At 39.7% G+C, this 23,804-nt stretch overlaps 1 protein-coding gene across 2 annotated transcripts in view; it reads right to left on the bottom strand.

Moving 5' to 3' along the window:
• CTDP1 (CTD phosphatase subunit 1) overlaps nucleotides 1–23,571 on the bottom strand; it is a 112,971-nt gene extending 89,400 nt beyond the window's left edge. The window contains exons 1-5 of one of the 2 annotated variants that reach the window (XM_063325772.1): nucleotides 23,162–23,571; nucleotides 7,471–7,554; nucleotides 4,256–4,349; nucleotides 2,590–2,718; nucleotides 1,140–1,290 (exon numbers count right to left, since the gene is read on the bottom strand). In XM_063325772.1, coding sequence (XP_063181842.1) covers nucleotides 1,140–1,290; nucleotides 2,590–2,718; nucleotides 4,256–4,349; nucleotides 7,471–7,554; nucleotides 23,162–23,493 — 790 coding nt within the window. In that variant the 5' untranslated portion in view covers nucleotides 23,494–23,571. The remainder of the gene's footprint in view (nucleotides 1–1,139; nucleotides 1,291–2,589; nucleotides 2,719–4,255; nucleotides 4,350–7,470; nucleotides 7,555–23,161) is intronic. The other variant, XM_063325771.1, reaches the window with a different exon arrangement.
• Between the last annotated feature and the right edge of the window lie 233 nt (nucleotides 23,572–23,804).

Here is a 23,804-nt window from a genome sequence, read left to right as displayed (position 1 = left end):
AGTCTCTTACAATTGTCATTACAAGCATCTTCTGTGTCTTATTTAACATGCATAAAGAATTCTCTAACTAGACAATTCTTTTCTAAACTGTTCTAGAGCTAGCTAACTATTTTGGAATCTTCCTTTCTTGCCAAGAAGTGGGATCATTGGGATAGCATTGCTCAAGGCACTCGTGGCAGCTTGACATTAAAAAGCAGATGTGAAACACAACTTCAAAAAAAAACCAAACTCGGAGACATGGAACAGCAGCAAGGACAGCATGACATGCAGACTCAACCTACAACACAATTCTATTGTCTTAGTCTGACAGACTTAATAAAGGAAAGTCTGAGGTGAAAACGCTATTCTGTCAAGGAAGACTCAAGATGGGGTGAAAGCCAATTTTACAGTTTAAACACATGGTCACAGTCCTAACGTGAATTTGACCCATATACTTGCATAACAGGGTAGATTTCTGCTTGTTGGAAAAAACCCAAAACATTTCAGCCAGTGATCCACACCATCGACTACTACCGCTATAATTGAAATGCAAATTTTCAGTTACTAAGAGAAAATATTTTTAAGTTCTTGAGAAGAATATGTGAAAATACTGCTAGATCGCTGCTTTTCCTCAAGTAAGTGCACCTCAGCTCCAGGACACAAACAGAACTGCTGTAAGTTGATTTACAGCAAATAAACTTGCTTTGGTGAAAGGAAGCAGCAGGGGTTGGTCGAGAAGGGGTGGAGGGTGTTCCGCATAAGAGGGGATAATCTCATGTTGTTGATTTTTATGGAAATGTTACTTTAGATTTCTAAGACAAGGGATGTTGCAGATCATTTTTACAGCCCATCAGCATGATTTCTTATTTGATTCAATAGGAAGGCACTAGTTCTTATGGCACAATCTGATTCTCTAACCATTAGGGAAGGAAAAAAAAAAGCACGTCTGATGGAGAAAAAAAAAGTTTATTTCTAAAATTACATAAGCCCATACAGGCACAGTTTTGTAAACAAGCCAAGAATTCTGCTTAAAGGACTATTTAGGAAGTGTTTTTGCATAAAACAAAGAACAAATACTTGAAAACAACCACAGAAAGAAAACTGGTTATGACTATGAAGGCTGATTATGTAAATATTGTTAAATGTAAGGTACTACTCACCTGCAATTGTATGTGCATACAGTCTGCTGCCAAAAGTAAAAACATGTAATTCATACAGCTTGGCAATTTTTTCCAGGAATTCCTTACAATGAGGACGCAAACGAGTATGCAACATAGGCTCACCTCGACCTAACTGGAAATGAAATATTCCCTAGAAGAAAAAGCACGTTTCATATTATCAAAATACCAAACAAAAATGCCAGTATTCCAGAAGAGCGCTCTTCCATCACTTCCACTACTTTCATTTGGTCTGACTAGGCTAAAGCAAATTTTGGCCACAAAGATTATATGGATGAATAAAATCCAAAGCACATTTTTGCTCTGTGCCAGGCAGTACAACGTGAAGCTTTTCAAAGGCAGGAAGCTGCACTGTTGAAAAGTTTACGATCAAGGCAACTTTCATTCAGATCTTTACTCGTGGCAAACCAGTCTCTTAAAGTTCAGGATCTCACTTCAATCAGTACTACTCAGTGAACTTCACTCAGATTAGTTTCAGTACATAGAAGAACAAGACAACGACTTCGTTGTCTATGGAAACATACCATCAGATAGCAAATGAGGAAGGAAGTTTGCAGATAAAGATCCCGGTTAAAAAAATCTCAAAATCATTAAGAACACACATGTTTTTCTTCAAACCATGCATTTACGCAGATGAAGACACAGCCTTTCAAATATGCAAGGTTTTTTTAATCTTGACACTGAGTATTCACTGTTCCCTTTCCTCTCAATTGCAGAGTATGTGTAGAGCTTTTTTTTTTGCTAGCAGGTGTGAACACGTGCTGAACCTACTGGACATGAGAGAATGGCAAGAGGAAAGAAAGAGGAACTATGCAACCACTTTGCATTGCATAACACTGGAGTTTGAACTTGCATCCTCCTGTACTGTAGACACATTCCAACATGCTTCTTGTTTTAAAGTTTCGAAATTGGAAATATTACAAGCCAATAGTCCCTATCAGTTCAATGATGTTTCATGAAGGAGTTAAACACCCAAACTCCCCCTAAAAAAACAAAATTGAAGAAAAAAAAAAAATCACTAGACATATTCATGGAATGCCAGACGTAGTAACACACAGGAGTACCCAAAAAGGGTCTTCCAACAGCAATTCACTATATCTGCCTCAGACTTGGAGGGGAAAAAAAGTCTCATTACTGAGTACTCAGCTTGTGAATTGCAGAGGAAGGAAAGCAGAGATTAGAAATACCTACTTGAAACTTCTCACTGGGATGGAAAACATAACTGGAAGAAAGAAAATTTAGATGTCGAGAAATCAATTTAAATGTAGAGAAAAAGTTAATATATTTCAGAAGACACATTTCTCATTTTCTGCTATTCTTCAACTACAAATGTATTTAACCACAGAATGTTTTCTTAAAGGACCATCATTTAAATATTGTTAGAAATATTCCTGTTGTTACTTTGGCTTGAAAGTTAACACCAAATACTTACCTTATTAGACATTTGTTGGCAGTGCTGTTCTGTAGTATGGATCAATGTCTGGTCCAAATCTACCATCAGCACCAGTTTTCGATTTCGATGTAGTCGCTGTTGGTCTTCTCTTCCTAGCTGCTCAGCTTGCTGTGACAAGATATTCAAAACTAAGCTTAGCTTAGATGAAATAAATCAGGTTTATTGCCTTTTGTGTATTGTAAGCTTGAGAAGAAGTTCTGCTACAAACTAATTGCGTAAGAAATGATGCTCCAACATAACTATAGTGATGGCAGTTTTGTCAGCAATTTTTCTGCAGAAAAAAAAGATACGCCCTAAGTCTACTCTCAGATCTTTGTGGCACTAGTAACTCTTAAAAGTGATAAACTCAACACAACAATTTCCAAATTTAGGAAATAAATAATGACTGAATTAATTACGGCTAGGTGTCTTGAGAGGAAACACGAAGGACAAGTTCAGTAAGTCTGAAAACTGTCAGCTGTGTTCAGTGATTTTGTATCAATTAGGTACAACAGGGCTGATGATGCCTGTCTGAGTATTAAACGGAAGCTGCTAATGACACAAACAATTATAACTGTCAACCTGGGCTTAAGGAATATATGCCTTCAGACATAAATATTTAGAATATGTAGTTCTTTGTGGGCGCAGGTATCAAAGACCTCATACTCCCGTAAATTTGAGTTGAAGTTTACTCCTCTTGTGCATAGTTACAAACTTTCGAAGTAGCATATTAAGCTCTGTATTCACTTTAACCACTTCTGATAGCAAGCTGCAGTGTTACCCACTAGACTGCTGAACTTAAAAAGCAAAGTTAAATGGAGCATTACGAAGAAGGATTCAAGTGCAAATTGCCCTTTGTAATGCTCCACTATGATGGGGATACTTCAAGTTGCTTATATCATCACATTTTTTCTCACTGGTGTGCTCTGAAGAGTTACCAAAAAAAAAAAAAAGAAAAGAGCAATCAGCAATATAAAAAGGTAAAAAGATCAAGTTGGTAAGGAAGATAAATAGAATGTTTATCTTCAAAATAAACATGTTTTTTCCTCTAAAGAAACTGAGGGATGAACCAGCATATCTTGATAACTCAGCTGAATGGAATATTTGAAAAATAACGATATGGTTTAGTGACAGTTTTTGTCCGCATTAGGCTGACGGTTGGATTCGATCTGAAAAGGTCCCTTCCAACCTAGACAATTCTATGAATCTATGAAATAAGTTTAGCATACAGGTATGTTGCAAACAAACTAGCTTTACTGTATCTAGCGGGACCAATTTCAAGGTGAAGGGTGAAGCTAGGTTTCAAAGACATTGCAAGCTTTTAACACATTTCAGCTAGTGGAAACTAAGATTTCCACAAACTGCACATTCTTAGAGGCAAAAACATTGAAGTATTACGTTTTCATATTGCTGTCACAGAAGTGCCATCTTTTCAGTGCACAGCTCTAAAAACCCCACTATAAAACCTAATAACAATCAACTTCCATTAGAGTAAACACACAAATACCCATGGCTACTGATGTTCAACCCCAAATTCCTCTTTTCAAAGGGAAGCCAAACTTTCTGTATGAAGTATATACAACATTGAAGAAACTCCTATAATTAAGCTTCTCAACTGCAGAGCTACAGTGAAAGGTATGAATAAAGAAGCCATGGTGGTACTCACCTCAGAACTAACTTTCAGTTCTGGGACACTGTGAACCATAGACACAGTTGCCGTGGATAATGGCACATTCTGCTTTCCATTCTTGCTTCGTATCCTAATCACGCAGGGAAGAGAAACATTAAAAAATGAGAAGAGTAATAGCTTAGTGAAGAGTTGAACATACTAAAATCTGTGGTATCAAACTAGTCACCACCAAAAAACTATAATTAAAAAGAGCTATTTTTACTAATACACTCTTTCAGATTCTTGTTAATGCAAGTTACTGAACAAAATGAATAAAGAATTCAATGCAGCACATCATAAAAAACTTGCAAAAAGAATCACTGTAATTAGGTATGCTTCCATATAATTATTTCATTAAAAATTACACTAAGATGAAACAGCCATCTACCTATTGAGTGGCATTAGAAAACAGTTATAAGCTAAGCATAACTACCAAATCATTCACATTTAAAACTATTCCTTTCCTTTTTTGGCAATCACTCAACATGCAATTACCTACTTTTCTCCAAGCCAGACTATGAAATAAATTTATGCAGGAGACACTTTTAAGCGAAAGTTACTCTTTACACATAGCAGAGTGACTTACGTGTGACTGCTGCTTCACAAAAAGCATTCACAAAATCCCCATACATGCTTTTCCCTTTGGCACAAACGGAATGAGGTCCTACACGTGTGTGCCTGTATTTATTTCATTTATGTGTATATTATACATATGCACAGTCTTACTCATGTACAGATCCGTATGATATATATGTGTATACAAATATTAATACATACAGAACACATATCATCCATATACATATATATGTGTGCGTGTGTGCATATGTGAGAGAGTGCCTGTGTGCATACACACACAAGTATGAAATTCCTTGAATACTAAATAACCCCACATAGTGTCAGTATCACTAGCTTCCAGCTTACACAGATCAATTTGTTGGGAACTCTGATATCTAATTTTGAAGACATTATTTATGGTTCACCAACATTAAAAATAGTACCATAAAATTTTGTCCTATGTGACACATGCACAACTTTTATTTCTCCCAAGTATCCGCCCTACCAAGGACAAAATCTGGTATCAGATCTACAGTCAGAGTTAAACTTCATTCACTTTTCACTTCATGACAAGCAAGTTCCTGGGGGAAAAAATGTTACTGAGGTGTGTTGTGGCAGAGACAGACAGATATGCTTTTACTGTATCATAGCGTCTGGAAACACTGATACTCAGAAACAAGACAGATTATTTCATTTGGTCCAACATTTACATGTGCATTTTAGCATCTTACATCCTTTGCTTCAGAATTCAGAATACCTCTTACATGTAACACTGAATGGTATTTTAAATGAGTCTTTAAAAAACATGAACTGTTTTCAGACAACTTGTTGAATGAGCATAAGAATTGTTTAACAGAAAGGATGCACCACTGACTAACACCCAACAAGCTGGCAGTGAACTGGCTGTACTAGTTTTTCTTCAGGCAAGAAAAACACTGATGCTTTTGAATTGCCTACTGATGCAGGCTCGGCAGACCTAGCACATTCTTCCAGATGTGTAAGCCATTTTGTATAAAATGAAGACATTATCTGAAGTAGAGGAGTATTAATTGAGAAAACTGAATTCACTGCATACCCTGAATTTATCTAGATTTTTAATTATATAATAGCGATATTTAGATGTGACTGTATTCAAACCTCAAATCAAGAATTTGTTCAGGGCAGGCAAAGCCCTATTCTTTATTATCCTAACTTTGTAAGATTTGCTGTTTTGCCAAGTAATACTTGTTTACAAAATATTAACAATCAACTTTTCATTAAAAGCTATATCCAACCATTAACTAGGGTACATGTTGCCTATGTAACATTTCAATATTCAGTCCACTTGTGCTGGTTTACAGGATAATGCTCACAAAATAATTCTTAATGATCTATGAATTAAAAAGAAACCAAAGTACCTCCTTCCAAATGAAATGAGCATGTAACATTCATTTCTAAAACCCAGGCTACTATACAGTCCATTTTGGATGACAGCTGTTGAATTAGTAATTTGATATGCATAAGAAACATTCTCTTTACCAACTGTACCAGTAATAGCACACAGCAAGAGAAATACAGTCATCTTTTGAATTTGCTTTCTTTTTGGCCTCAGGCTTAAATTTCTTCAGTTCCGTTGCAGAATATTTCACAAAAAATTGAAAACAGTTTTAAAGCACTGAGACAAGCTAGCTCCCATTCAGACACAGTACAAATGAAGCAAGGTCACATGAATGAGAGAGATATTAACTAACAGCTATTTACACCTGCACAGATAAAACTCTCGGGTTTATTAAGTCACTGTTGACACACCTTACAACTCTCAACCTCAGTTATGAGTACATAAAAACAAAGTAGGACACACTGTGATGAGAATTTATGTCTGCATGCATGCGCTTTACATTTTCTACCCAAGGCAGAAAGTCACCCTGCATTTATCTCCACAGAAAGAGAGCATGCACAGTTATTAAGTCATAAATTTGTAACATGAACTGTAACTCAAGTACCCACATGGCATCTTATTCACCCATATTCCTATTTATGAATCACTGTAATAGCTCAAAGGAAATGTAGTTCTAATCAATGTACCTGTGACTACAGTGACATATAAGGAGAAAGAGGGCACATATTTGAAGATTCCGGGGTGCCCTGTGTAAATAGCAAAAGTAAACTAAGACACTTTGCAACAGTGGCATAGATCTTGCCTCTTTCCTCTTCACGTGCTGGTTTTATCCACAAGGAACACTGATTCCTGCCTACAAGCAGCAATTTTTCAGTAAGTATACTTTATTAAATAATTACACTATTAATAACGTGATCAGGAATGAATATATTTAGACCACTCAACTTTAAGCAACGATTTTATGAGCTAATCTCAATAGATTTATTTTTTTTAAAGGCAAATGAGAAAGAGTGCCTTATGCTGAAATTAACTTGTAGAGGAAACTCCCTCTCAACTTTCCTTATAGTAGCACTCCGAGACGACCTGCTTATGTTAGGCAGTACAAATACTGTTCTCCCTCCCAACTAGTATCTACAACTTCACAGTTAGCCTTATAGGTATGATTCATAACTACCAAGACTCAAAACAGAGAAGCAAAGTAGTAAGTGAGAAAATGAAGAGCTTGGATCCCTAATCACAAGCAAGGAGAAGTTGGAAAAAAAGAGCTGAGAATACTTACTGAGTCAAGTCCTGGCCACATTCTGCACACAAGCCTTTCATAACAACAGGATGGCTGCATCCTTCCAGTCTCACCAAGACACCCCTGAAAAAGATGTAGTCATTTCATTTATTGCAGGTTGATTTCAGACACTTAGATTAATGACTGCAGATTAAAAGAGGCCAAAGAATAACTTCTGGTTATGATTTTAGTGCCAGCCCCCAAAGATATATGCTTTTGGCCCAACAGGGAAAGAAGACACCAACTATTCAAAGTATTCAATTTTGCACCTTCAAAATTCACTAAAACATATATTAATGTCAGTTTTTTACCTTAGTTTAGCAAAGAAGTTCAGTATATTAAGAAAACAAGCACTGCTTGTCCAGAAACAATTTACACTTAGTTAGATACAACTCCCCATTAATATGCTACTGAGCTACACAGTAATGAAAATCAATATGGAAACTTTAGTTCTATACTGATTTAATCTTAGTTTATTATTCTCCTGCAGAAACATATATTGCTTTAGTCTTTTCACAAAAATATTTTACTTTCTGATCCTTAAGCCTTGGTTTGCCCATTTTAAAATAAAAAGATGTGAAAGGATATTTTATTCTGTCTTCCAAACAACAGCTAAAACAAACCAGAAATTAGAGCTTGAGATGCAGAGGTGTGACATTTACTATTCCAAACTGCTTAGAAGACAAAGTCTGCTTTTCAGTTAAATGATCTAATTAAAGTACTCCTTTGTTCAAATTCAGTTCTCAAAATTCAATATCTTGAAAATACCAGCATTTATCTCAATTGCTTGAACAGTCTTTACAAAAGACTTCTCCCATTTTCTTCAACATAGTTGAAGGAGTTGATCTTTCATTTTGTAGGGTTTGTTTTTTATTTTTTTTTTTAATTAAAACATCTCTAATAAACAGGTATAGTTCAGCTACTACCAAATTTCCTCAACTCTGTGACCATGAGCTACAGCATCTCTCTAATATTTTAGGAAAAATAAAAAAATCAAGCAGAAAAATGCCGCAAATCCAAGCTCTTTCATAAGTTTGTTGTAGTTTTCTCTTTTTGGCTTCAAAAATGCATTGCAATAAGCAGCATCAGGAGAAAAATTGTTTTGCATGCTCAAATCTCTTACTCATGTAATTGACTATTAAGCATTTATGAATTTCAAAAGGAATTCCACTTTCCAAGTGGTGCCTACAACTGCGTATTTCCAGTGTGTCACTCATTTCTCAATGACCAGAAGCCTGATGACACTGCAGTTGATGCCCATGCTGAGGATTTTTTCATCCTTGAGAGTAAGAACTAGATTCAGGTCAGGTTTATTTAAAGAAAAGTCTTCACAAGCTATCATACTACCAGTACTCCCGTTTACAAAAGTGCAGATCTTGCCCCTTCTCACTGGCAGTCATCACCTGCTTGGAAATTACACTTCTGTGTAAGCATTTTAGATGTCTTTTTTAAAACACAGTATGTATTTCACAAAACACAAGTAATAAATAGTCATGCTTGGTTTAGTACAAGAACTGCATGAGACAAGCTATTTTTGTGGCCCTTCACTACTGGCAGTTCATTGTTTGATTATTTAGTTTTCCTCTCATGCCCCTGTGTCTGCATTATTTCATTGGACTCTTCTTCTCCTCCCCCAACCCTTTGACAATGTGCCTGTCTTGCTGTCTTTTACCTTGATTCATCATTAAGTTCCTTCTTTTTAGGCTATCAACTCAGACTAAGGATCATGTTAGAATTGCTGGTTTAACCTGTGTTCAGTGTATGAACCTGAAATTACCCAGACACCTAAAAAGGCCAAAAAACACCCTGCAATATGAGCTACAGAAATGTGTACAAGAGTTTACAATGACTGAGTTTTTACCCCAGTTTAATTGGTTTTCAATAGTTCATGAAAAAAGTCTTTTTTTTTTTTTTAATGCCATCTTAGAAGCCAAAAATATCTTCAGGCATTCTCTACTTTGCATCCAAAGTAACATCACACTCCAGGAATGCAACAGGAGAGGCTGGTATACTCCTGGGCTGAGGCAAGATTCAAATTAGGGCATGCAAGAGTTTCTCCATTCATGTATAGGTATGCATCATCTTGTCCTTTTGATTTTAGCAAAGGAGAGATTCTTACGAGAAAGTTAAGAGTTCTAAATTATTCATCGATATTGTTCTTAAACAGCACCTCTATACCTTGTCACATACCAAACAGCACTGCTAAACATCAGTTGTGCCCCTGCACATTTAAATGTGACCAGAACATCTATTTTATGATGCTTGCTGGAGATAAGAGGTACATGATACCAAGCCCTCTGTTATACCATTCTCTGCGATGATATTTAACCCAAAAGGACAGAGGAAGGACTCCAGAGCACCAGCGAACCTCTGAGCACCACACAACCAAGCTGGTCAAGTTTCGAGTACAACTGTGAGAATCTTAAGCAGACTTCTCCCAGGGGAAAGAACCCAAACAAACCACTTAATGCTGCAGAAAGAAGGCCTGAACCTTACCAAGGCTTAAGTGTACTTAAATATTTTACTCATTTAAATTTAGCAGATATGCTTTAATTACAAGAAGGGAATATACTGTGGAAGAACAAGCATTTAACTCAAGTAAAACAACTTTTGTGAATTTCAGAACTGGAAGTAATCCTTTTACTGGGATTTTAAAAATTTAATAGCCAAGATCCAAGAAAATTATCAGACAAGAGCAAGCTGAATCACAGTGCGCATGACTATCTTTAAATGGCTGCATATACCAAATAAGGGTTCAGGTTTCTGCTTGTTCTCTTCTCTGGGTCATGAGTGAAATCTGCTTAAAGAACAGAGCCACTCCCTATTCCATTTCCGGAGAGAAAAATAAATCCCACCCCATCCAGTCTGAAGAATTGCAATAAGTTCTACTGCTGGCAGCATTAACAGCATCTTCCTCTTTCTCCCCAAACTTCTCGAGGATGCACTCGGTGATAAGCAGAGCTCATCAGCTACTTCAACAATAACATTCCCAGGAAGACTGACACAAAAGATGCAAAAACCTTTCCCGGTTTTCCAAACTATCAGATCTGCGCAAGTGAGCCAAGCGCTAGGGAAGCCGTTGGGCTGTGAAAGGCACATTTTCTGTGAGTGGCTCGTGGATGGGGTAGATCATTCCAATACCCACCCTGATAGCCAAAGGACTGCAACAGGACAGCAAACTGCACACACAGTTTCTTTTAAGTGACAAAACACAATGGGATTTAAGCAAAACTTGAACAAGTAAATAACAAAACTCACTCTAGGATCTCAGTCACGTTCTTTCCAGACGTGCTTGTAAATAAGAAACAGAGATACTAGGTGTGCCATTATAGCAAAATTTTATTTTTGTTGTAACGATCATGGATAGGGACAGACATTTTACTAATGGCCTTAGGATGCTGATGACCATAAGCCTGTCACTGTTCAACCAGCACTTCCACATTTTGCCTGTTTCTAAAACAAGTCTTTTAACAATATCTGCTTTCAATCAGCAGCATGGGAAAGAAAAAAAAAAAAATAGGAAAGCTTTCATGAAATCCAATACGAGCATTTTGCTTTTATTAACAGAGGAAGTCAATGCCTTTGTTAATTCTAAGGCCTAGTCGTTAGTGCTGACTCCAAACATAAGTTTTTATCAAGCTCAACCATGACTGTGGTTCCCGGTAGGTTAGTTACAGCAGGAAAGCCAGCATACAAAGTCCTCGCATCCATGCTACAAATTTGCTACTCCTCAGCTGCAGCAAGCAGTTAACTGGATCACTGAAGAGAGCTGACTACAAACATAAAGCAATCCCCTAAAGGTTTTATTATGTTTTAAATCTGTTTTTCCAGAATGATCTAACACTTCCAGCAGTGAATACGGATGACAGCAAGTGCAGGAGCTACAGGAAGACTGGCAAGAACTTCTTGAGCTAGGTTATCATGGAGTAGAGCACTTACCTGCAGGTGGGGGGCTCAGCCAGCTGCAGCACACGAGTACAATGGCCATGACATAGCTTTACTGGAGAAAACTACAGAGAGCTGTACCTAAGGGTACTCAGCCTAACGTGATAGCAGATAGGTTATCTTAGTTATTCAGTACTAATCTAACATGCCCATATATTAGCTGTGGGAAAATAACAGAAGATTGGTGAGGATTGTAAACGTGCTCCAGTGACTTGCAGCTAGGGTGTTGAAAAAACACATATATCACACTAATCGCTGTTTGGCCTTCTATGTTGGACAAGTAGAACATCTGTGTGTAGATAACATAGACCTGTGATAAGACTCAGATACACCCTATTGAATATGCTTGAGATTCCTGGTCTGCTGTAGGAAAGACCAAGGCACAGTGTAAACTACACCTGCACGAATCCCCCATATATAGGCAAACCCAGCAGGGTCAGTGATCCTCTAGCATGGACTAAGCTCATCTGTGCCTGTGTCCCTGCTTGCGTGCTTCTGCTCGAGTGCTACTTCAGGGATCCCCCGGTTGGCGAGGTAACAAAAATAAATTTACTCTTTGCATTCATCCATGGTTTTGTCGTTGTTCCTGCATCCTGCCTGGGCTGGCTCACACGTTAGCCATGGACTTCTACTACAGCTTGGCTCCGCTTCCAGAGGCAACTGCTCTAATGGCTTGCTGCCAAAGAAAGGTAATGCCTTACTTTCTTTTTTCCCCACCCTCACGTTTCCTCTGAAAGCCTACCCCCTCCTTTGGCACTTCCAGAAAGGACTATTTCAGTACCTTGGGCCAGGAGATCACTGGCTTTCCTCCGATCAGTTTGGGATAAAGAAAGATATCAAATACCACAAGAGTCACATAATCCAAGTTGTCACTGTGATCACTTAAACCCACTGTCCTCAATCTGATGCCATATGCCCTTGCAATTAGCATTAGAAGATGTAAAACTGTACTAATGCAGCAAAATGAGGCTCCAGTGTACAGGTAAACAAAAGCCCCCCCCCCAGTTCTGCAGCATGCTCAAGAGGGTGTTATTGCCAAATTGTCAAGGGGTAAAAATAACAAATGAACACGTCTCAGATCAGTAATTATTAATATCAACTATTATTGAATCAACTAACCTACCTAGAACAAATGGGAGTACAAAATCTTTTAGCTGTCATAAAACTAGCAGGGCAGACAGATGAAGGCTGATTCAACTTTAAAGCCTGCTTCTACAGTTTAATTTACTCAAATTTGTGAAACACTGACATTTTTGTTAGCTTATACCAGAACAACATTTTGTGGTATGTGGCTGCAGGATTTAGAGCCACTACAAAGAGCCCTCAAGCCCAACGTACATGAAACCACAGCCTCTATTACATATGACTGCAGTTGCATAGCAAGGATTTTTCAAAGCCTTAATCACCTTGAAATCACCACGAAAGAGTAATTCCTTAGATATTTAACCACTGGATTTATTTATTTATTTAACCCTCATCAATATCTGTGAAGAAGCAGAGAGTACTTGAATAATTGATTAAAAATACCAAGGATGACAAGTACACACAGTTCTTGCTGCTATAGGCAACCCATGGCCTACAGCCTCTTCCAGACATTGCAAGAAACTTGTCTCATCTGTCCTCTACAGAAGTCACTTGACTTACACTCAAGGACAAGCAAGCAGAGAAGGTTGTATATCAAATGTGTGAGCCCCAGAGACTTCACACAACCAAGACAGCCATTTTGATAAAAATAAATAAAAAACCCACACCCTATCCTAGCATGACGCCGACATTAGAGTACAGACACATTTGTAATTACAACAGCTATATAACAACTGCTGCGAGCAGCAGCTCATAGAAAGCATAGTTCACACTTCAAGGCATCATCTCAATACTTCAAAGCTAATGCAGAAAAAATTAGTATTGAGATTTTTTTTTCTTCCTATTAAACACAAACTATTCACAATTATGAGTTAAAGTGTGTGCGAACTTAAAAACATTTTAGAACAGAAAAGCTGAAAAGTATTTTTTCTTCTACTTTTGAGGCAAGATATCTGTTCAGGTGCAGATACGGTCAACAGCACTACGTAGGTCATGAATGCCAAGAGAAACTTCAGCCCAAAGTTTCTGGAATTTATTTATAAACCAAAAGACACCTTAAGCATGAATTAAGTCTACTTCTTTTGCATGATTTGCAAGCCTTTCAGTACCATTTCCATTGATTTCTGGAAAAGATTTTGGCATTACAAGGAAGGAGGTAATCCTCCCCACCTTCCATGCACAAACACATATGGGCAACTTTTACATGTTTTGAAGAGCCACTCTTAAATATTAAGTGTACAATAAAAAGGTACAAAACCCCCAAAACATTTTGCAGTGCCCTTTACATAAATCTAGTAAATCTTTCAACGATTATTTTTAACAAAAATTTGATGATTTGGGAGAATTCAAAAGTATATTTTTTTAAAAAAGGTAACAGTAAGAATACCGTTCTCCATACTTTTACATAAATACCCCTCAAAATAATAAGGCTCATACATAATGAATTCAAAAGTACAGAGTTAAGAGCTCATGTTTTTCTAACTTGTTTCATCAGTATTAAGTAGTACTTCTAACAATAACAGAAGAAAATACACTGACATGTCTCAGTAATTCCCCGAAGCTGCAAGGAGTTCTACAGTCCATCCCCCCACCATCACTGTCAACTATTGACATTTCTGCTTTATACATTTGTATTTCTATTGCCACCTCTCTCCAACTGCAGCCTTGGCAGTCACACAGCACTTACCAAATACTTACAGCACAACTCCAGTTGAGTGTTGAGGAACTGCATCTAACAGCACAGGGCCAGAAAGACTGCAAAATTACTTTTGTGTTCACACACAGGTTACATATTCTTAACTGAAGAGATGACTATCACTTGAAGCAGTAAAATCAAAGTGAATGCATGCTCTTTGACTCCTTGACTACACTTAACACCAGAACTTCACACCAACTATAGAAATATTATTGGAAAAGCCCCATGGGACTTCAAACTGCTGACAGCATCTCTAAGAGATATCTGTAAATTTTACACACAAACATCAAGGCAATAGTCTAATTAAAGCCAGTTACAGTTAAAGTCAGTTACAGCTGGAAACATAACACATACTACAGCCAGCTTCCTTCTACCGCATAGCACATCTTAGATAAGTAAGAACTATGCAGGGTATAAAAGATGTCCTGAAATAGTTAAAACATAGTAGCTTTAAGAACACATCCAAGTTTAAAAACGGTGAACCACACCTGTAGTTTTAATATGAATACCCATGATTTTCACTGTTACGCTAAAGAAGGTGTTTCATTTTTTACAATTTCCCCTCCTCTAGCATTTCATGAGTATACTGCCATCAGCACCTGCTTGTATAAGAATCACAGGGTAAAAGCAATAAGTGACACAGGTTCACAAAAAAAGCTGGCAAGGGAAGAACGAGGCATGGTACAGCTCCTAAGGAAGCCTACTTGCAGATTTCAAAGGAAGCATTTTTACAAAGCTTACGTTATCCCAGGATACGTTTTTTAAAACCACTAACTGTGGCTTTCTAGCACATGCTCTTCAAGATAAGTTCATTGGTTCAGGAACATCCATCTGACTGCAGGATCAAAACTCCAAATCCATTGCCCATACATATATATATATGCATATATATGATGATCACTGCCAACCTAATAAGCATTTATCCAAAAAGTTGAAGTGGCAGTACAGTGACTGTATATCCTAATCGACAGAACTGCAGCTTTAGATTAATTATTGTTTTCTCAAATGACACTTTAACATTCACATCAGTTACAAAAGAATGATAGTCACAGCTGAACTGCTGCAAAGCCAGCTGACAACAGTCTTGGACTAATCCCGTCTGTGATCCCTTTTTGTTCTTTTCAGATGTATAACTTCTCAAATCCTCCTCCTCTCCTCCAGGAAAAGGCACATAATTTCGCCTTACCTCAGACCGATTTACCACTGCATTCCTCCTACCCCCGGCTAAGTTAACCTGTGATTATCTGAACAGATTTGGTTTGCCTTCTGCACCTGCAGGCCCATATCTAGAGAAACAGCTGCTGAGGAACACCAAAACAGCATGGACACCAAAAGAGAGAAAGATGACTGAGAAAAAGACAGTTGACACGCATACAGCTGGCAGGTGCGTGTGTTTTGTTTCTTCCTGTGCGTAAGAAGCCTGGGAGGATCCTGTGACCTCTCCCCCTCTGCCTTGGAAAGCGGCATCTATTAGCAGAAAACATTACACCTTCTCCAAACATTTCATCACCTTCTTCATTAGAACAAGACACTTAAGCAATCATGGTCCCTTTGTCTGTCACTTCCAAACAATTAATAAAATGGGAAGAGGCTTACAGCAGGATGCAGAATCCTCAAGCCTAACAGCTTCCTCCCCTCCTTTCCCTTTTTAGATACTGTGACAAACTTTTACCTTGACACTCTCTTCTGCATATGTTTTCCTTTGGGACTTGCTGTTAAGCCAAATGAACACACTTATGGAGGAAAATTTAATAACTCTTAACACCCTTAACAGCAATTATGAACAAGACCGTCACAAGTTTTGCAGCAGCTTTCAAACCAAGGAGCAGCAGTCCCACATTTGGCAACAGCCACATGACATCGCATGCTGTGGGGACACCTAAGAGCATCACGTGAGCCCAGAATAACCCAACACACACTCTGAAAGCAGAGCCCAACAGTTGAGAAGGCTTCTCGGCATATAAAAGGGAAGTAGTATAAATAACTGTAAAGTTACTTGGAAAGTTAATTAAGTTCCCTTCTTGTTTAGCGATGCCTTCCTCAGCTAGAGCTGCTCACCCACCCTCCCCTCCTGCGAATTGGGATTCACACAGTTCACTCCACTAAGCTTGGATAGAGACCTTTTGCCTTACACACCAGCCAAACGCTGCAAAGTTTTAGATGGAATTTTTAAACGAGGAAGCACTACAATGCAAACAAATGGGCATTATTCGGTTCTACTCTAAATGTCCAAATCACTGCCTTATTCTATAGTTTTTCTCAAAACATTTGTAGAAAAGCAGTTTATTTTATTTTTTTAAAGATTATTAGTGAAATAGTGGCCTGGCAATACCCCAGCCTTTCCTTAAAAAAGGACATACCATAAAAAAAATGGATGTGTTTGTAAGAAGTAATCTACATGGTACACCACCACCTCATACACAGAAACATACAAAGTGAAAAAGCCCATCTGGATCTAGACGGTTCTGATGAATGATATCTTGTATGAATTATCCAGCATCAGCCCAGTTACCCTAAATCGAAATAATTTCAGTCCCACCAGACAGCTGAAGAAAAATTCCCTTCCCATTGCACTGGAAAGAGCACGAAACTTTTGTTCTTTGTTTCAAAAATAGATTTTTATATTGGGGTTTTTTTTCCTTCTTTTTCAATAGGACCAGTGTTTCAGAAAACATCAGAAAAGATAGCGTGCTCTCACAAACGTCCTATGTACTCCACTCTAGCTAATTCCTTTTCATCAACAGGCTAGTCTGAGGCAAAAAGTAGTTTCCACTGACTGAAAACAATGTTTCATCCTTCTGGACAAGCAGCACTTCATCAGAAGTAGAGATACAGACTCTGAAGGAAAATACACAGTTGTTGAGCACTGTTGTAACACGCTACAAAATATGGTGAGAAATTCTCACCCAGGTTTCAAAGCACACATTACATATGGTGGCACTTCCTCGTCCTCATCAAAACAGGGGGAACCCTTCCATCTTCCAAAGCCTTTTTAAGACCAGTCTCTCCTGTTAGTGACAGTATCCATCCTTCCCCTACAGTCCAAGGGGGAGATTTCCAAATCCGTAGGTCTAGGTTCAAAAAAGCAAAACCTAGCCAAAATGTACAATTAAGATCTTTGAATTGCAACCTGTAATGCAATACTACCTGCTTTCCCGGAAGTCATTTTATGCTCCCCTATATATTTTAAAAGGCAACTGCTGCAAATTCAACTATCCACGTGTGCTAGAAGACCTTAGGTTAAGCTTTAATTAACATTTTTAACTACACAAAACAGATATTCATAAGAATATTTTATAGGTGACAACTTGCATTGAATTGTCTATTATCATTCTCAAAAAGAGATCCCAAAATGCAAGGCTGGCTCTTTACTGAACCTTCAGGCTAGAAAGGCCCAACTGGAAAGATTTTTTATATACTTTTGGTAATATTTAAGAATTTTTAATACCATCACCCCATATTCATTTTTATTAAGTTCAAATATTGGGTTATGAAATAAGCTAAGGGGAGTCTTCCACTGCGTAAGGCTGATTTTTAAAATCCAAACGGCTGGAATCCCTACTAGGATCATCCCTTAATTTAACACCAAACACGCAGTCATCAGTCCAGACAGGGATGCAAGTGGTACTAGTAGGATTTCTCAAAGGAAAAAACCTCTTAGGTCAAGATAGAAACTTGTAAAACAATTCAAAGCAAAATTCTTGTCTCTCACTTTCTTCCTCAAACTTTTCCAGTCCCTTCCAGTTCAAAGGGCTAAGTGTTGTGCAGCACAAAAAGTAAAGGTCTCATTCCAGTCCACAGTCAGAATTTTTGTCCATATATTTTCTCTTCAGAAGGCTATTTGTTTTACAATTAGGGAGAACCAAATGGCAGTTTCAGAGAAGAAATAACATGCACATTTGCCTTTAAAAAAGACAGGGATCTTCTAAACAACTCTAGTATTGAAGTAAAGCTCCAAAGTACAGTAAAGAAACTACACAGCAATAAAAATCCATTACAGTTTAGGTAAAAGCAAAACTGATAGCCAGCACAGACATCTACAAACATACACATTTTTAAACGAGAGCTACAACCAACCAGCTTGTTGTTCTACAACAAGATGCATAAAATAGTCCCATGAGCTATCTCCCTCTGTCTGCTGGCCCATGGGATTCTCCACATACTCACAAACAATGGCAAAGCCCTTGAGCTCAAGTGAGATGAGCAACTTACAGTAAGAACTCTGACAGCAGAAAATCCCCTGTTTTAGGAGAAACCTTGTAAGGATAAAAGTAACATGTACTAAAAACTATCATACAAAATGACATATGGGACATATACAACCTCAATAATGTTCTTTCCCAGTATCAACATGTCATTTATCTCCCTAATGACTCTACTGCATTTACACAACCACTTTGATCTGACCTAAATGCAGGCTACTGCTGAAAGGATAAATCACCTTCCCTTTCCCTACACTACACTCCTGTTGCAGCAACTGAGCAAAATGAAGGAATTGATCAGTATGGACAGTTTCACAGGTTGGGTAGGAAGGATGGAGGGCGGGGGGGAAGAGACCGAGCCATCTTTAGCTACGTGATTTCCAACATCCAACTCAATGCAAGCTGGAGGGACTCACAAGTGTGAGCATCCATTCCAGCCAACTCTCATTTAGCCTGAAGCAATCACAAAACCATGGTCTAAGGACGCTGCACCAAGAACTACTACAAACACAAGGCTGCTACAACCACACCACTGGGAACTTCTGAGGCTGATGCCTGTTTCCAATCAAACCTGACTGAGCAGCTTGATTCTCTTAGATAAGGAAGTACCTACAAGTTTTGTGAAAACAGATGGCCGCATAAAGAAAACAGACTTTGTACTCTACCACTCAGTGCTATTAGCTATAGTGTGAGCTTCCAACTTGTGAGGTGCCGGAGAACTAGGAAGAGGATAAAAAGCCGGCAATGAAGGACAGAAACCCCTGATTTAGAACTTGGATCTTTTTCAATATCAAACTCAACCAAACTTAAGACAGACACATTAAAAAGCAGATTTTCTTAATATCACAGTATATGATAGGAAGGGGTGGGGGAGGGATACACATGAAACAGGTCAGAAAGATACGTTCCAAAACTTACTATAAAAAAAATAATGGAATGAATCCAAGGGTAAAAAGAAATTAGGTGAGAGATGTAGTAAACTGGGATTGTTAAGTGCTATTCAACAATCCTCAGTGTTTGCCAACGAGGTTTTTTTGTAGACTCCAATAAGCTCATTAAATATTTGACAGGATATTATGAAAACACTTGTGTCTAACTAAAACAGCAAGTTGTTTTTCCTGTAGTTCATTACAAGTGTCATTACTTCAAAATAAACCGTAATCCATCAGCATTTTATTTCCCTTGAAGATTGGAAGATGAAAGGTATTGGGGTCCAAGGTTAAGTCTCCTCATCTTGGGTGGTAAACTAGGCCCTGAGGCTCTGTGGCATTTGATAACAAAAGGAAGATTTTATTTTTTTTTAAATTTATAATCAAGTTTTTTCACACAATAAAATGCCAAGTAACAACACATAAAAATCTAAAGTTTTAGAGAACAAATTCCCACCTTTTCCCCCACTACCTTCTCCAAAAAGAGCAAATACAAGTTTTGCTTCACTAGAATACAGATAGGTTTAAACAAGATTTTTATTCCAGCACACATATACTTTATGTTCTGTACAAGAACACAAGTTTTAGCTATTAAAGCTATGTAGTAAGACACAAAGATACCCAGTTTAAATGTACAGGTAATAAATATTTTGGAAGACTCTACTCATGTGAGCCAAACAAAAGACTTTCAGTAGTCTATCCCACCAGTAGGGCCTGAAAGCAGACAATCATTTCATATTAGAAACACTTATGTAAATATTCACATAAAACAAAATACTGACCCAACCCAGAATCCTGACATACCTGTAGTAGCTTCAGAGCTATTAACCTTGATGGGTAACTGGCATTAATAATACACAGAGCAGTGCAGCAGTTTTTGACATTTTATTTGTTGCTCCTGCCACCCATAGAAATTATGCTTCATTAACATCAAAGACCCTTCATTAACTGCTTACTGTCATACCTGCTATTTACAGTCCTAACAGGTCAAACACCTTCCTCTCTCGAGTCCTAGTTTGACATTTGATGCCAGCCTACCTCTGCTAGTATAAGCAAAAGCCACCTCCTGCCTGCCTCAGGCTGTCACCCCCACCCAATACTATTCTCTCCCCTGTGGGCAGCTTACACCATCATCAATGCCAAAAAGCAGTTAATCAAACTACAAGAAAATGAAGTGCTATAAGCATGGAAAATTACTTCCATACACCAAAGGATTTAATTTCATGCCTGATATAAAAGAAAAAGAAAGAAATGTATCTTCTTGAGATGGAGAGACTTGTGCTAAAAGGTGTCATTTTCAGACATAATGACCAAATTGACATAGAAGAAACCTAGACAGTCACATTATTTATCCTCAAATAAAAAGGTTTAATCAAATTATGTTCTCAGGTTTTAATGAAAAGGAAAAATATTTGGAATAGAAACAGTATTTCAACAGTGCTTAATTAAATGCTTTACAAATATTTGCATATATCTTTGGGTTTATAGAGAATTCAGGGCTAAACTGACCAAACGCACTTCTTTTGAAGGCAGCAAATGGCACCTACCACCCTGGATAATTCGGATTAAAAAAAAAAAAGTATATCTTCTGGAGATGTTGAATAAATTTCAGCTATGTTACCTACCTTAATCACACCTGTATTTAATACTGCACAATTTAACATACATTTAAATATTGCTGATAGGTAGTGAAATGTTATTATTTCCATTCCACAAAACGGGAAGCCACATGCAAGAGATTAGATGCTCACCAAAAAAAAATAAACAAACAACCACTTTTAAGTGACCAAAGAAATGCAGTCACCTCTCCAACTGCTGCCCAGCTGTACTACCCTTAGGTCATGCATCTTCTACTTCTCCACTTGAAATTTTCTTTTACATTCACCCAGTAAATACCATTACAGCACATAAGAGAGAACGCACGCTGAAAAGTCAGAATTACAGAAGCGTAATATCTAGCAATGGTCAATATTAAGAAACAACTTTTAGCAGTATAAGATACATATGTTTTAGAAGCCAAGAACAACAGTAATAAAGAACAGTATTTTCTAATTGTCTCAAAGCAAGGACTTGCTAATTATAATCAAATGAATCAAGATCAGACAGATCCAATAAAAGCATTGTATAAAAATTGGTGCATTCAAGTCCTAACATTTACATTGAGCAAAGCTAAACCTAAAAACGCTGCTACATCAGACCCAGCATATTTAAAATTGTTTACATTCACCATCTAAAGTCTTTGGTTTTAATGCTTAGCTAGCATAATGAAAAGACAAGAAGATAACTTATCTTCCCTTCCACTTGGCACTATCAAATGAATTTCATCATGCACACGGTGTTTTAAAATTTCAGTCTGTATTTTTAAGATGGTAAAACTATCTGACCTAGCATTTATGGTACCTTTGTTCTAATTCAGATATTAAAAGATTGGCCGTGTTGCACCAGATGCAACAGCAGAACGCTGATGTGGCATGAAAGGAAAGCCACAGTCTTATCTCAGAAAGATTAATACTCTCTGTAGCAACAAAAACACATCTTATATCTCCTCTGTAGCATCTTACATTACTGACTGATAAAAAAAGAAACAGATTGGTTTTTTTCTAACCCTTTGAGAACACTCCCATACACAGATGTTTTGCATATACTGGTGATTTTCAATCAAGAAAGTTTAGGCCTGGCTGCACCCACCCAAAAATCAAGCGAACTGCAATAAAAGAAAATAACTTGCTGTCATAAAACAGAGGAAGTAGAGCATTTCAATCGTTTCCTGTTGAGAAAAGAAAAATCTTCTTGAAGTACAGGGGAGCAAACTATTAGCCCAATTTAACCTAGAAAACTGGGAGGCCATATCTATTAGCCATTTAAGAATTTAAAAGTCGACCAACATCCTGTCTTATCAAGACAAAGCCATTGTTAAACTATGGAAAATCTCTCTCATTTAATCCTTTGCTCTTTTGAAAGTTAAAGTTACATCACCTCATTTATATTTGTGAAGCCTTATACATTAAAAAGCCTACAGTATTAAAAGCATTTATGGTGCCAATATTATATGTATGGCATCTAGTAATTTAAAAATGCCTTGCCGCGGCTCTGATTCCCATTAGAATTCCTCCTAGCAGGCAGGAAACGATCCCTTCACTACCTGAGTTTTGCACCAACCTAACAGCGAACCGCCAAACTTTTTAAAAAAAAATAATAAAATAAAAAAAACGTCCAAGTAGTTATGCCATTTTTCAGAGAGCCCCGAGACTCGCGAAGGGGATGCTCAGCTCTTCGCGGCGGAGCTCACAGCACGGGACACGGCTCTGAAACAAGGGAGCCGAGCATGGTCTCTTGCACCTCCCCGGCTCCCTGTTCCCTCCTCATCCTCCTCCTCCTCCTCCCGGCATGGCTGCTCCCCGCGTAGAGCTCCGGAGGAAGGGCCGTTCCCTGCCGGCGGCAACGTGGCTGCGAGACACACGCCGGAGCCAGGCACGGCTGCACCACCCACACCGACCGCCGCGGAGGGGAAGCGGGGCTCAGGGACGGGAGAAGGCCCCTGTTACACGCCGCCTCGCCAGCGCCTGCCATAGCTGGGAGCTGAGGAGAAAGCGGTGCGGCCTTCCCCCCGACCCCGCGCCGGCAGCGAGAGGATGGCGCGCGCCGGTCGCACCGGCGGCAGGGCCCCAGTGGGTACCCGCTCCCCGCCGCGCACCGGGGCCGGGCCGGGCGCACGCCGGACGCCTCGCAGAGCGGGCAGGGCGCAGGGCCCGGCCCAGGCGCTGCGGAAGAAGCGCGAAAACCGCGTCCCAGGGCGGGCTCCCCGGGCCTCTCGCCGCCCCCCGCCCCGCACTCACCCGGGCGCGATGACCTGTCCGGGCCGCGCACACAGCTCCCGCACCACGCCGGGCCGCTCCGCTTTCAGCTTGCGCTCGGGGCCGGCCCGCTGCGGCCGGGTGCTGGCGCCGCTGGCGGCGGGCGGCGGGGCAGAGGGGCCAGCGGTGGGGCGCGGGACCGGCGGCAGCGGGGCGCACAGCGCCAGCACCGACCCGATCTGCACCGCCGTCCCCACCGACACCTTCCACTCCAGCAGCCGCAGCGGCCGCGGGCCCGGCGCCCGGATCTCCGTGATCAACCCCGCCGGGCCCTCCGCGCCGGGCCCGCCGCCCCTCTCCGCCGGCCCCTCCATCGTCCCGGCCGGGGGGAGGCGGTCGCTATGGCAACGCCGCCGGCCCGGCAGTGGGGCCGGGGCCGGAGCCGGCGGGGGGGGGGGGGGGGGGGGGGGGGAAGGGGGGGGTAATTGGGGGCTCCCCAGCAGTCACCGGCGGCACCAACAGCCAGCGAGGTCACGGCCTCTCTGCGCATGCGCCGGACCCCGGGCGTCCGGCCGTGATTAAAGGCACAGGCGCACCTAGCTCGAACCGCGGGGGCGGGGCCTGGGCGCGGACGGTGGCGGCAGGCGGGGAGCGGGGCGGACTACAAGCCCCAGCATGCCCCGCG

The sequence above is a fragment of the Chroicocephalus ridibundus genome, chromosome 2 (genome assembly GCF_963924245.1).
Source record: "Chroicocephalus ridibundus chromosome 2, bChrRid1.1, whole genome shotgun sequence".
Lineage (NCBI taxonomy): Eukaryota > Metazoa > Chordata > Aves > Charadriiformes > Laridae > Chroicocephalus > Chroicocephalus ridibundus.
The sequence above is the reverse complement of the archived record's forward strand: the minus strand, read 5'-3'. Positions and strand labels throughout refer to the sequence as shown.